Here is a 15887-nt window from a genome sequence, read left to right on the forward strand (position 1 = left end):
TTTTGTCTTGGCCATTTGCCCTCTGAATGGCACACATACACAATCCATGTCTCAATTGTCTCGAGGCTTAAAAATCCTTCTTTAACCTGTGTTCTCCCCTTCATCTACACTGATTGAAGTGGATTTAACAAGTGACATCAATAAGGGCTCATGGCTTTCACCTGGATTCACCTGGTCAGTCTATGTCAGGGGTCTCCAACCCTGTTCCTGGAGGGCTACCCTCCTGTATGTTTTCACTCAAACCCCAGTTGTAACTAACCGGATTTCAGTTTATCATCCAGCTAATTATTAGAATCAGGTGCGGCTAGATTAGGGTTGGAGTGAAAACCTACAGGACGGTAGCTCTCCAGGAACAGGGTTGGAGTGAAAACCTACAGGAAGGTAGCTCTCCAGGAACAGGGTTGGAGTGAAAACCTACAGGACGGTAGCTCTCCAGGAACAGGGTTGGAGAGAAAACCTACAGGACGGTAGCTCTCCAGGAACAGGGTTGGAGAGCCCTGGTCTATGTCATGGAAAGAGCATGTGTCCACTCTGTATGTACTGGTGCTTAGTCTGAGAGAGATGGAAGAGGTGGTCCAAGTTGGTTAACGAGCACTGTTACCCACAAACCTCTTGGTCATGTCAGCATTGTGCACTGTATTTGATTTGAGACTTGCATCCCTCATTCAGGTTTAGAGACAGTATAGAGCAGGACTGCCCAACCCTGTTCCTGGAGAGCTACCTTCCTGTAGGTTTTAACTCCAACCCTGTTCCTGGAGAGCTACCTTCCTGTAGGTTTTCACTCCAACCCTGTTCCTGGAGAGCTACCTTCCTGTAGGTTTTCACTCCAACCCTGTTCCTGGAGAGCTACCTTCCTGTAGGTTTTCACTCCAACCCTGTTCCTGGAGAGCTACCTTCCTGTAGGTTTTTGCTCCAACCCTGTTCCTGGAGAGCTACCTTCCTGTAGGTTTTAACTCCAACCCTGTTCCTGGAGAGATACCTTCCTGTAGGTTTTTGCTCCAAACCTGTTCCTGGAGAGCTACCTTCCTGTAGGTTTTTGCTCCAACCCTGTTCCTGGAGAGCTACCTTCCTGTAGGTTTTCACTCCAACCCTGTTCCTGGAGAGCTACCTTCCTGTAGGTTTTCACTCCAACCCTGTTCCTGGAGAGCTACCTTCCTGTAGGTTTTCACTCCAACCCTGTTCCTGGAGAGCTACCCTCCTGTATGTTTTAACTCCAACCCTGTTCCTGGAGAGCTACCCTCCTGTAGGTTTTAACTCCAACCCTGTTCCTGGAGAGCTACCTTCCTGTAGGTTTTCGCTCCAACCCTAATCTAGCACACATGATTCTAATAATTAGCAGGTTGATAAGATGAATCAGGTTAGTTAACACCTGGGGTTGGAGTTAAAACCTACAGGAGAGTAGCTCTCCAGGAACAGGGTTGGGCAACGCTGGTATAGAGACAGTATTTAATCAGTGTTGAACTTCATAATGCCCTGTCAATAGGGAACAATTCAACATGGGTATTTTCCTTATAACAGCTTGTGTTCGTTGTGTGATTTGTTGACATATAATACCTAGCGTTTGTTAACACCATGTGTAATACACTGAAAATAATAGCCTAATACTATTTCATTTGAATATAATGATGTAATATGACCTGCCTCTAGATGACTGCATCAGCTGGCTGTTGGAAGTGATCCTATCTGATTTCTTTTCGTTCTGATCTGTTTGTTTGTGATTTGTTGCCAACGATGGCCTGTATTGTGTTTCTACGTGCCTTTTAGAGAACTTTATCAGCTGGCTGTTGGAAGTGGCCCTATCAGGGACCGAGGAGAAGGAACCATTTGACTGCACTCTGAGAGCAGACATGAGCATCCTAGTAGAGCTGACCCTGGGCTCCACTAAAGAACCCATCAACAGTCTCTGGAGCAACATGCAGGACTATGCCACCAGCAAAGGTACAGGAGGGGAAAACATCCGGATGAACAATAATACATTACAGAAATGGGGTGGATTGTATAACAATAGTAGAATGGTTCACAAGAAGTGTACGCACATCCAGTTACTTCCAGATGAAAGGTTCAATAAAAAGTAATGAAAGAAAGAAAGATGCCCACTCTCTGAAAGCTCCCACAGTGTATTCAGTTTATTGAGTGATGCCCACTCTCTGAAAGCTCCCACAGTGTATTCAGTTTATTGAGTGATGCCCACTCTCTGAAAGCTCCCACAGTGTATTCAGTTTATTGAGTGATGCCCCCTCTCTGAAAGCTCCCACAGTGTATTCAGTTTATTGAGTGATGCCCACTCTCTGAAAGCTCCCACAGTGTATTCAGTTTATTGAGTGATGCCCGCTCTCTAAAAGCTCCCACAGTGTATTCAGTTTATTGAGTGATGCCCGCTCTATGTTGAATGCTCCCACAGTGTATTCAGTTTATTGAGTGATGCCCACTCTCTGAATGCTCCCACAGTGTATTCAGTTTATTGAGTGATGCCCACTCTCTGAAAGCTCCCACAGTGTATTCAGTTTATTGAGTGATGCCCGCTCTCTAAAAGCTCCCACAGTGTATTCAGTTTATTGAGTGATGCCCGCTCTATGTTGAATGCTCCCACAGTGTATTCAGTTTATTGAGTGATGCCCGCTCTATGTTGAATGCTCCCACAGTGTATTCAGTGCATTCAGTTTTTTTCCGTTCCTTCAGTGCAACGGAGCATCAACAGTGTGTAGGTGTCCATCTTTCTTTCATGACAATGTACTGTAGAATAACCAAAGTATTCCTTCTGTAATATGTAGTGATATCCATGTATTTGTCTTGGGGTTATTCCTTCTGTAATATGTAGTGATATCCATGTATTTGTCTTGGGTTCCCAGACTGGGACAATGCCTCTCTCTGTAATGAGACCTTATTGGACACAGTGTCCAGGTTTGTCCTGGCTGCTCTACTGAAGCATACCGGCCTGCTGGGTCAAGCCTGTGGAGAGGGCAGGTAATCCTACTACACACTCATCATGGTTCTGCCTTCCAAATGGCACCCTGTTCCCTATATAGTGCACTACGTTTGACAAGGGCCAGTAGGGCTCTGGCATCCTATAAGGTGCCATTTGCCACATGCTTTATTTTGTAGCGTACAGGCCTATGCTGGTGCACACGCCTTGTCTATTTCAAGTGGCCTGCTTGGTTCACCGGTCAGTGTGTCTCTGTATGTGTTTCCACCAGGTACCAGCCTTGTAAGACGCTGGCTGAGGTGTACCGTAGTGTCTACAAAGTCAGGAACCGTCTGCTGGCCTGCAAGAACATGGAACTCATCCAGACACGCTCGTCTTCCCGGGAGAGGAGGGTAAGTTACCCGGTCCTTCTTCGGTAACTGGTCCACTGGTCATTTTAATAATAAAGTCCTTGGTCCACTGATCCATAAAACGTCCTTTCACTCCCACCTCAAGGGTCTGCTACCTTATTCCAAATCAACCCCTAGCTCCCTACAGACTAGAGACACTTCAGTAACTGGTCCACTGGTGCGTTTCATAATTAAGTCCTTTGACCTCTACCTCAGGCCTCATTTCCATTTAAAGGGATACTTCAGGATCTTTCTACTTCCCCAGAGTCAGATGAACTTGTGGATACCATTTTTATGTCTCTGCATCCAGTATGAAGGAAGTTAGAGGTGTTTGTAGCGTTAGCACAATTACTAAAAGTCTATGGGATGTACTAGTATGCTAGCAGTGGGCAACATGCCACTCTAGTGATAGTTAGTCTATGGGATGTACTAGTATGCTAGCAGTGGGCAACATGCCACTCTAGTGATAGTTAGTCTATGGGATGTACTAGTATGCTAGCAGTGGGCAACATGCCACTCTAGTGATAGTTAGTCTATGGGATGTACTAGTATGCTAGCAGTGTGCAACATGCCACTCTAGTGATAGTTAGTCTATGGGATGTACTAGTATGCTAGCAGTGGGCAACATGCCACTCTAGTGATAGTTAGTCTATGGGATGTACTAGTATGCTAGCAGTGGGCAACATGCCACTCTAGTGATAGTTAGTCTATGGGATGTACTAGTATGCTAGCAGTGGGCAACATGCCACTCTAGTGATAGTTAGTCTATGGGATGTACTAGTATGCTAGCAGTGTGCAACATGCCACTCTAGTGATAGTTAGTCTATGGGATGTACTAGGATGCTAGCAGTGTGCAACATGCCACTCTAGTGATAGTTAGTCTATGGGATGTACTAGTATGCTAGCAGTGTGCAACATGCCACTCTAGTGATAGTTAGTCTATGGGATGTACTAGTATGCTAGCAGTGTGCAACATCCCACTCTAGTGATAGTTAGTCTATGGGATGTACTAGTATGCTAGCAGTGTGCAACATGCCACTCTATTGATAGTTAGTCTATGGGATGTACTGGTATGCTAGCAGTGTGCAACATGCCACTCTAGTGATAGTTAGTCTATGGGATGTACTGGTATGCTAGCAGTGTGCAACATGCCACTCTAGTGATAGTTAGTCTATGGGATGTACTGGTATGCTAGCAGTGTGCAACATGCCACTCTAGTGATAGTTAGTCTATGGGATGTACTGGTATGCTAGCAGTGGGCAACATGCCACTCTAGTGATAGTTAGTCTATGGGATGTACTAGTATGCTAGCAGTGGGCAACATGCCACTCTAGTGATAGTTAGTCTATGGGATGTACTGGTATGCTAGCAGTGTGCAACATGCCACTCTAGTGATAGTTAGTCTATGGGATGTACTGGTATGCTAGCAGTGTGCAACATGCCACTCTAGTGATAGTTAGTCTATGGGATGCACTAGTATGCTAGCAGTGGGCAACATGCCACTCTAGTGATAGTTAGTCTATGGGATGTACTGGTATGCTAGCAGTGTGCAACATGCCACTCTAGTGATAGTTAGTCTATGGGATGTACTGGTATGCTAGCAGTGTGCAACATGCCACTCTAGTGATAGTTAGTCTATGGGATGTACTAGTATGCTAGCAGTGGGCAACATGCCACTCTAGTGATAGTTAGTCTATGGGATGTACTGGTATGCTAGCAGTGTGCAACATGCCACTCTAGTGATAGTTAGTCTATGGGATGTACTGGTATGCTAGCAGTGTGCAACATGCCACTCTAGTGATAGTTAGTCTATGGGATGTACTAGTATGCTAGCAGTGTGCAACATGCCACTCTAGTGATAGTTAGTCTATGGGATGTAATAGGATGCTAGCAGTGTGCAACATGCCACTCTAGTGATAGTTAGTCTATGGGATGTACTAGTATGCTAGCAGTGGGCAACATGCCACTCTAGTGATAGTTAGTCTATGGGATGTACTGGTATGCTAGCAGTGTGCAACATGCCACTCTAGTGATAGTTAGTCTATGGGATGTACTGGTATGCTAGCAGTGGGCAACATGCCACTCTAGTGATAGTTAGTCTATGGGATGTACTGGTATGCTAGCAGTGGGCAACATGCCACTCTAGTGATAGTTAGTCTATGGGATGTACTGGTATGCTAGCAGTGTGCAACATGCCACTCTAGTGATAGTTAGTCTATGGGATGTACTGGTATGCTAGCAGTGGGCAACATGCCACTCTAGTGATAGTTAGTCTATGGGATGTACTGGTATGCTAGCAGTGTGCAACATGCCACTCTAGTGATAGTTAGTCTATGGGATGTACTAGTATGCTAGCAGTGGGCAACATGCCACTCTAGTGATAGTTTGTCACAAAAACCTGTACCTGGCACTGATCAGATTGTTGGTGTTTGTTGACGGGTGACTTCCACTGTTCCCGATCAGATTGTTTGGTCTTTATTGACGGGTGTCTTCCACTGTTCCCGATCAGATTGTTTTGTCTTTATTAATGGGTGTCCTGTCCTGTGCCTGATCGTTTTATCTTTATTAATGGGTGTCCTGTCCTGTGCCTGATCGATAAAGGTGCTTAAAGATTGGGGTGTTGTCCTGTGCCTGATCAGATTGTTTGGTCTTTATTGACGGGTGTCTTCCACTGTTCCCGATCAGATTGTTTTGTCTTTATTAATGGGTGTCCTGTCCTGTGCCTGATCGTTTTATCTTTATTAACGGGTGTCCTGTCCTGTGCCTGATCAGATTGTTTGGTCTTTATTTATGGGTGTCTGGCGCTGTGCCTGATCAGATTGTTTGTTTGTTAACAGGTAGTGTTGCACAGTATACCAAAACTTCTGCACTTTTTCAATACTTGAACATGAAAATGGTTCGGTACTAGGATTTTTGTTATTTCGGTACTTCTGTCAAATGTGTCTCGCGCCATATTTGGATTGAAATTAACGAGTCTGTCTAGGAATTTGTCTGAATCTTCTCAAGGGTGCAGTAGTAAACTAGCCAGGCTACTTGTCTTCTCAAGGGTGCAGTAGTAAGCTAACCAGGCTACTTGTCTTCTCAAGGGGGCAGTAGTAAGCTAGCCAGGCTACTTGTCTTCTCAAGGGGGCAGTAGTAAGCTAGCCAGGTTACTTGTCTTCTCAAGGGTGCAGTAGTAAGCTAGCGAGGCTACTTGTCTTCTCAAGGGGGCACTAGTAAGCTAGCCAGACTACTTGTCTTCTCAAGCTAGCCAGGCTACTTGTCTTCTCAAGGGGGCAGTAGTAAGCTAGCCAGGCTACTTGTCTTCTCAAGGGGGCAGTAGTAAACTAGCCAGGCTACTTGTCTTATCAAGGGGGCAGTAGTAAGCTAGCCAGGCTACTTGTCTTCTCAAGGGGGCAGTAGTAAGCTAACCAGGCTACTTGTCTTCTCAAGGGGGCACTAGTAAGCTAGCCAGGCTACTTGTCTTCTCAAGGGGGCACTAGTAAGCTAGCCAGGCTACTTGTCTTCTCAAGGGTGCACTAGTAAGCTAGCCAGACTACTTGTCTTCTCAAGGGGGCACTAGTAAGCTAGCCAGGCTACTTGTCTTCTCAAGGGGGCAGTAGTAAGCTAGCCAGGCTACTTGTCTTCTCAAGGGGGCACTAGTAAGCTAGCCAGACTACTTGTCTTCTCAAGGGGGCACTGGTAAGCTAGCCAGGCTACTTGTCTTCTCAAGGGGGCACTAGTAAGCTAGCCAGGCTACTTGTCTTCTCAAGGGTGCACTAGTAAGCTAGCCAGACTACTTGTCTTCTCAAGGGGGCACTAGTAAGCTAGCCAGGCTACTTGTCTTCTCAAGGGGGCAGTAGTAAGCTAGCCAGGCTACTTGTCTTCTCAAGGGGCAGTAGTAAGCTAGCCAGGCTACTTGTCTTCTCAAGGGGGCACTAGTAAGCTAGCCAGGCTACTTGTCTTCTCAAGGGGGCAGTAGTAAGCTAGCCAGGCTACTTGTCTTCTCAAGGGGGCACTAGTAAGCTAGCCAGACTACTTGTCTTCTCAAGCTAGCCAGGCTACTTGTCTTCTCAAGGGGGCAGTAGTAAGCTAGCCAGGCTACTTGTCTTATCAAGGGGGCAGTAGTAAGCTAGCCAGGCTACTTGTCTTCTCAAGGGGGCAGTAGTAAGCTAGCCAGGCTACTTGTCTTCTCAAGGGGGCACTAGTAAGCTAGCCAGGCTACTTGTCTTCTCAAGGGGGCAGTAGTAAGCTAGCCAGGCTACTTGTCTTCTCAAGGGGGCAGTAGTAAGCTAGCCAGGCTACTTGTCTTCTCAAGGGTGCAGTAGTAAGCTAGCCAGTCTACTTGTGCATGCAGCTGACACAGCCAGAGAGAAAATGCCGACAGCATGTCTTCTTCTAATAAAAACATAATACTTCCACGCCCGCAGCTTGTTGACAGAAGTGAACTATGGGAATACTTTGCTTACAGAGCAGATGATGAGGGCCCGCCCACTGAAACAACTAAGCAAAAGGTGTTACAAAGCAGTGCAGTGCAAGGGAGGTTTAGTTCCAAAAACGACATAAAAAACTATTTTACACATGACATTTGCGTTGTAATGTTATTCTACTAGCAACTACATTTCTGAGTGACAATGACATGAACAAATATTCAGCATGAGATTCATGTGAGCATTATAATATGATTACAACCCAAAAGTAATGTGAAATGTTCTCGTAGCTTAGCTATGACAGAAATATATTTAGACTACTTCGCGTTGGTCTGGGCTTGCTAACAGTAGCAGCCAGCAGCCCTCGGCGGAGCATTGCACCCTGGGAGATGAAATGCACACTGGGAATCGTAGTATACTGTTTAAAATCCATTGTATTTCTATGCCGTGTGTAGACTATTGCAATATAGAAGCTTCAGAAATGAGCTTGTGTTTGTCGTTTTGGAACTAAGCTATTCATTTCATACAGTACATTAACTGATTTAGCTGTAATTAATAATGAATCATAGGTCTAATGAATGTCATTTGACCCAATATTATGGCCGTAGATGAGCAAATTAACCCTCGTATGAAATTACATTTTAAAACAGTTTAGATGTAAATGTAAAATATGGTTTGGAATAGGGAAATTTAAGATAATCTTCTGTTATTTAATATGGTGTTTTATTTTTTGAAAGAAATTGAATATAGAATATAATATATTATAATTGTTAATTTAGTTCTACCAGTTATCAACATATTGTTCAATGTTTAAAAAATAATTATTCTGTGACTTTAGCTAAAACACATTCATTTTTTGCCGTCTTATCATTTCATTATCGAGTATCGTTTCGTTATCGAGTATCGTTTCGGTATCGTGATATTAAACCTGATATCGGTATCGAAGTCCAAATTCTGGTATCGTGACAACACTATTAACGGGTGTCCGGTGCTGTGCCCGATCAGATTTCAGACAATCAGGACTCGCTGGAGATGGACCCCCAGGAGCACTCGTTCACGAGGACCATCGACGAGGAGGCGGAGCTAGAAGAGCGGACGGAGCGAGAAAGGGAGGATGGGTGTCAGGATGAGGAAGAGGAGGAGAGAGAGCACGAAGTCATGACCGCTGGGAGTGAGTATGGACACAATGCTCTCACTGAATGTACTTCTATCAGACACACACTGCATTAGCAGACCCATCTTTGCTCTCGCTCTGAGTTCACTTTGACTGAATACGTTTAAAACACTCGAACGCTGCAGGGAGTGAATACATTGGGAGAGGGAGAAAGTGTTTGCTAGTCTGTATTTTACTGTGACCTTTGCTCCATATAGAGGCTAAAGCATGGCCAGTTAAATGGAGCAACCATGGTCCCAAGCAATGGAAGAGCACGAACCAACCAATGGAAGAGCACGAACCAACCAGAATCAGACTTTGGTCACTGTTACACATCATTTTCTATTTCTAGGGAAAGTACATAGAATTTTGCAACAGATGTAAATATGATAGCGGTGGAGACTAAAGGTTATTACTACAAACTACGAGAGTTGAAGAGAAACTATGTGAACTGCTTCAGTAACAGCTGAAAACACACATTCAGCGTGGAGTTGGCCTGCAGTGGATACCAGTTTGGCAGGTTTTGACCTTGTTGCTGCTTCCCGCTGTTATTTAGATCTGTCTTAGTAACTCTGGCTATGCCAAGGAGAATAGTCGGACACCCTGGCCTTTTGAACAAGTCCAGTCCCAATAATATTTGATTTGATTGTTGTAAAATTAAAGGGACTGCTCCAAAATAAAATCTGTGGGGACTATTATGAGAAGGAATGACGACTTGTATTCGCGGTCCAAATAGCACCTAGCTCCTTCTCCTAACCTCAAACCCTACGGTGCTAGCAGTTCTGAACAAACCAAATGGGTCAAATCAATACTACGGCTATGGCTCCACTTAGCCGACCTGGGTTATACAGCCTTGAATGAGTCTTACTGTAGTCTTGCAGGACTAGCATGGGTTAGAGCCTCATTAACCTACGTCGTGGCGTGGTTTGACGCGCAGCTTCCTCTAGCCCGGCGCCCCTGTGTGATGGCGTGGTTTGACGCGCAGCTTCCTCTAACCCGGCGCCCCTGTGTGATGGCGTGGTTTGACGCGCAGCTTCCTCTAACCCGGCGCCCCTGTGTGATGTCTCTCTGTGTCTGTCTGTCGCACGGCACAGAAATCTTTCAATGTTTCCTCTCAGCGCGGGAGGCAGCGAGGAGCCGAGAGAGGGAGAGGGCCAGCAGCAGCGCCGGGGGAGGCCTGGCCTCAGGAGGAACCAGAGGAGGAGGAGTTGGGGGAGGTAAGGGAAGGAGGTGGAGGAGGTGTGGGTGCTTTTATCCAGAGTGACTTGCAGTTTTTGTTTGCTGCTGTTTTTTTTCTTCCCCATATGGTTGCTTATTGTAAAATGCCTTTGGTTTAAGTTTTAGAAAAGCGCTTTTAAAGAACTATGTTTTTGATTATATTTAGTGTGCTTGCTTCAGACCACTCTAAATATTCAACATAATTCTGACTGATTTAGTTTTGGACAGCTGAAGCAAGCACACAATTTCCCCTCAGTAAAATGACCCTTTCTATATTAATTGTGTGTTATTATTATTATTATTATTAGGGGAGGAGGAGGCCGCAGCATCCCAGGAGGAGCAGCACAGGAGAGACAGCTGTACAGGGCTGCCTGAGGGAAAGGACTTGTACACAGCCGCCTGCAACTCTGTGGTGCACCGCTGTGCTCTGCTAGTGCTGGGGGTCAGCCCTGTACTGGGTGAACTGGGGAAGCAGCACCCGGACGAGGGACACGGCACCTTCCAGTCAGCCAGCCAGGGACAGCAGGACGGGACAGGCTTCATGACCAGGTCAGAACAACAGAAGTTCTATGACATAGTGGGTGGACTGGCAGACATTTTGAATGTACTTGAAGCAGGACGGAGATTTGTATCTGTGGTCGGACCACTGTCACGGGGTAGGCTATACTTACCTGGGGTTATCTTACTTGACTGTGTAAGGTTGGGGTGATGTTTAGGAGTGAGATTCTTGACCGTGAAGAGCCGCCCCTTCCAGTCCAGCTTTTAACGTGGGTTACCTTGACGACGTAGACTTCACGGCGTTATAGAGCTTGCTGTACAGATTTAGATTAGATTTGAGTCATTTAGCAGACGCTCTTATCCAGAGCGACTTACAGTTAGTGAGTGCATACATTTTTTCCCCCATACTGGCCCCCCGTGGGAATCGAACCCACAACCCTGGCGTTGCAAGCGCCACGCTCTACCAACTGAGCTACAGGAGGGCGTGTAGTTCCCTTGATATACTCCAGAGGGCAGCATATGGCAGTCAATTCAACTCCACTTAGAAAGCTGTAGCTGAGTGTAGCTCAACAAATCTCATTCAGATCAACCTGGAGATCTCAGACATTAGTAGAAAATACTTGGTTTTAGGACTAATTATGTTATATTCTAGCAGGCTCAAACGGTCCTTTATAAATCCCCCCCCCCAAAAAAAGGTACAAGATAAATAATACATTATTGAAAAATAATAAGAAAATATCAAAAAAAATATATATATAAAACAAATGAAAAATTATAAATATACTCTAAAAATTAAGATTTAAAAAATTTGAATAAAAAATAAATAAATTCTAAAGTAGTTGTTCCACTGGCTATCATAAGGTGAATGCACCATTTTGTAAGTCACTCTGGATAAGAGCGTCTGCTAAATGACGTAAATGTAAATGTAAATCCTACCTGCCAGCGCCTCAAGTGAAGAGTGTTGATAATCAAGTCAGAACATAAAACTGTTAATCTGTATTAGTAGATCTACCTCTAGCCACAGGGAGATCTGGACAGATCTCTTTATCTGACGCTTTTATCAGAGTAGAGGTTTGCTGAAGCCAGGAATCTGAGTTCACCAAGAATATCAGACCCACTTTCTCCTGTTTCAACACGTTGTATCTGAGTGGTGGTGAAAACATCTTACCATACAGTTGGGATATCATAAGGTTCAGCTGGAGGTCAAGATACAGTACTTTTCCTCTTTCTTCTTCATGGTGTCTGAAGATGTCTATGACTAACTAACTATCTACTGTCTATGACTAACTAACTATCTACTGTCTATGACTAACTGTCTATGACTAACTAACTATCTACTGTCTATGACTAACTAACTATCTACTGTCTATGACTAACTGTCTATGACTAACTAACTATCTACTGTCTATGACTAACTAACTATCTACTGTCTATGACTAACTGTCTATGACTAACTAACTATCTACTGTCTTTGACTAACTAAGTATCTACTGTCTATGACTAACTAACTATCTACTGTCTATGACTAACTAACTATCTACTGTCTATGACTAACTAACTATCTACTGTCTATGACTAACTAACTATCTACTGTCTATGACTAACTAACTATCTACTGTCTATGACTAACTATCTACTGTCTATGACTAACTATCTATTATCTACTGTCTATGACTAACTATCTAATCTACTGTCTATGACTAACTATCTAATCTACTGTCTATGACTAACTATCTATCTAATCTACTGTCTATGACTAACTATCTAATCTACTGTCTATGACTAACTAACTATCTAATCTACTGTCTATGACTAACTATCTATCTAATCTACTGTCTATGACTAACTATCTAATCTACTGTCTATGACTAACTAACTATCTAATCTACTGTCTATGACTAACTAACTATCTAATCTACTGTCTATGACTAACTATCTATCTAATCTACTATGACTAACTATCTATCTAATCTACTGTCTATGACTAACTAACTATCTAATCTACTGTCTATGACTAACTATCTATCTAATCTACTATGACTAACTATCTATCTAATCTACTGTCTATGACTAACTATCTATCTAATCTACTATGACTAACTATCTATCTAATCTACTGTCTATGACTAACTATCTATCTAATCTACTGTCTATGACTAACTATCTATCTAATCTACTGTCTATGACTAACTAACTATCTAATCTACTGTCTATGACTAACTATCTATCTAATCTACTATGACTAACTAACTATCTAATCTACTGTCTATGACTAACTATCTAATCTACTGTCTATGACTAACTATCTATCTAATCTACTGTCTATGACTAACTAACTAATCTACTGTCTATGACTAACTATCTATCTAATCTACTATGACTAACTAACTATCTAATCTACTGTCTATGACTAACTATCTAATCTACTGTCTATGACTAACTATCTATCTAATCTACTGTCTATGACTAACTATCTATCTAATCTACTGTCTATGACTAACTATCTATCTAATCTACTGTCTATGACTAACTAACTATCTAATCTACTGTCTATGACTAACTATCTATCTAATCTACTATGACTAACTATCTATCTAATCTACTGTCTACGATTAACTATATATCTAATCTACTGTCTATGACTAACTATCTATCTAATCTACTGTCTATGATTAACTATCTAATCTACTGTCTATGACTATCTAATCTACTGTCTATGACTATCTATCTAATCTACTGTCTGACTAACTATCTATCTAATCTACTGTCTATGACTAACTATCTAATCTACTGTCTATGACTAACTAACTATCTAATCTACTATGACTAACTATCTATCTAATCTACTGTCTATGACTAACTATCTATCTAATCTACTGTCTATGACTAACTATCTATCTAATCTACTGTATATGACTAACTATCTATCTAATCTACTGTCTATGACTAACTAACTATCTAATCTACTGTCTATGACTAACTATTTATCTAATCTACTGTATATGACTAACTATCTATCTAATCTACTGTCTATAACTAACTAACTATCTATCTACTCTCTATGACTAACTATCTATCTAATCTACTGTCTATGACTAACTATCTATCTAATCTACTGTCTATAACTAACTAACTATCAATCTACTGTCTATGACTAACTATCTATCTAATCTACTGTCTATGACTAACTATCTATCTAATCTACTGTCTATGACTAACTATCTATCTAATCTACTGTCTATGACTAACTATCTATCTGATCTACTGTCTATGACTAACTATCTAATCTACTGTCTATGACTAACTAACTATCTAATCTACTGTCTATGACTAACTATCTATCTAATCTACTGTCTATGACTAACTAACTATCTAATCTACTGTCTATGACTAACTATCTAATCTACTGTCTATGACTAACTATCTATCTAATCTACTGTCTATGACTAACTATCTATCTAATCTACTGTCTATGACTAACTATCTATCTAATCTACTGTCTATGACTAACTAACTATCTAATCTACTGTCTATGATTAACTATCTAATCTACTGTCTATGACTAACTAACTATCTAATCTACTGTCTATGACTAACTATCTATCTAATCTACTGTCTATAACTAACTAACTATCAATCTACTGTCTATGACTAACTATCTATCTAATCTACTGTCTATGACTAACTATCTATCTAATCTACTGTCTATGATTAACTATCTAATCTACTGTCTATGACTAACTAACTATCTAATCTACTGTCTATGACTAACTATCTATCTAATCTTCTGTCTATGACTAACTATCTATCTAATCTACTGTCTATGACTAACTATCTATCTAATCTACTGTCTATGACTAACTATCTAATCTACTGTCTATGACTAACTATCTATCTAATCTACTGTCTATGACTAACTATCTATCTAATCTACTGTCTATAACTAACTAACTATCAATCTACTGTCTATGACTAACTATCTATCTAATCTACTGTCTATGACTAACTATCTATCTAATCTACTGTCTATGACTAACTATCTATCTAATCTACTGTCTATGACTAACTATCTATCTGATCTACTGTCTATGACTAACTATCTATCTAATCTACTGTCTATGACTAACTATCTACTCTACTGTCTATGACTAACTATCTATCTAATCTACTGTCTATAACTAACTAACTATCAATCTACTGTCTATGACTAACTATCTATCTAATCTACTGTCTATGACTATCTATCTAATCTACTGTCTATGACTAACTATCTATCTAATCTACTGTCTATGACTAACTATCTATCTGATCTACTGTCTATGACTAACTATCTATCTGATCTACTGTCTATGACTATCTATCTAATCTACTGTCTATGACTAACTATCTATCTAATCTACTGTCTATGACTAACTATCTATCTGATCTACTGTCTATGACTATCTATCTAATCTACTGTCTATGACTAACTATCTATCTAATCTACTGTCTATGACTAACTATCTATCTGATCTACTGTCTATGACTAACTATCTATCTAATCTACTGTCTATGATTAACTATCTAATCTACTGTCTATGACTAACTATCTATCTGATCTACTGTCTATGACTAACTATCTATTTTATCTACTGTCTATGATTAACTATCTAATCTACTGTCTATGACTAACTATCTATCTGATCTACTGTCTATGACTATCTATCTAGTCTACTGTCTATGACTAACTATCTATCTAATCTACTGTCTATGACTAACTATCTATCTGATCTACTGTCTATGACTAACTATCTATCTGATCTACTGTCTATGACTATCTATCTAATCTACTGTCTATGACTAACTATCTATCTAATCTACTGTCTATGACTAACTATCTATCTGATCTACTGTCTATGACTAACTATCTATCTGATCTACTGTCTATGACTATCTATCTAATCTACTGTCTATGACTAACTATCTATCTAATCTACTGTCTATGACTAACTATCTATGATCTACTGTCTATGACTAACTATCTATCTAATCTACTGTCTATGATTAACTATCTAATCTACTGTCTATGACTAACTATCTATCTGATCTACTGTCTATGACTATCTATCTAATCTACTGTCTATGATTAACTATCTAATCTACTGTCTATGACTAACTATCTATCTGATCTACTGTCTATGACTATCTATCTAGTCTACTGTCTATGACTATCTATCTAATCTACTGTCTATGATTAACTATCTAATCTACTGTCTATGACTAACTATCTATCTGATCTACTGTCTATGACTATCTAT

At 41.3% G+C, this 15887-nt stretch overlaps 1 protein-coding gene across 1 annotated transcript in view; it reads left to right on the forward strand.

Annotated features, from left to right (window-relative positions):
- The window catches only part of herc1 (HECT and RLD domain containing E3 ubiquitin protein ligase family member 1), a 217215-nt gene that overhangs the window by 71730 nt on the left and 129598 nt on the right, over positions 1–15887 (forward strand). The window contains 6 exon segments of the mRNA XM_045225293.1: positions 1765–1938; positions 2850–2964; positions 3195–3315; positions 8727–8892; positions 9969–10091; positions 10401–10641. Of these exon segments, the coding sequence (XP_045081228.1) occupies positions 1765–1938; positions 2850–2964; positions 3195–3315; positions 8727–8892; positions 9969–10091; positions 10401–10641 (940 nt within the window).

Source organism: Coregonus clupeaformis, chromosome 15 (assembly GCF_020615455.1).
Source record: "Coregonus clupeaformis isolate EN_2021a chromosome 15, ASM2061545v1, whole genome shotgun sequence".
Lineage (NCBI taxonomy): Eukaryota > Metazoa > Chordata > Actinopteri > Salmoniformes > Salmonidae > Coregonus > Coregonus clupeaformis.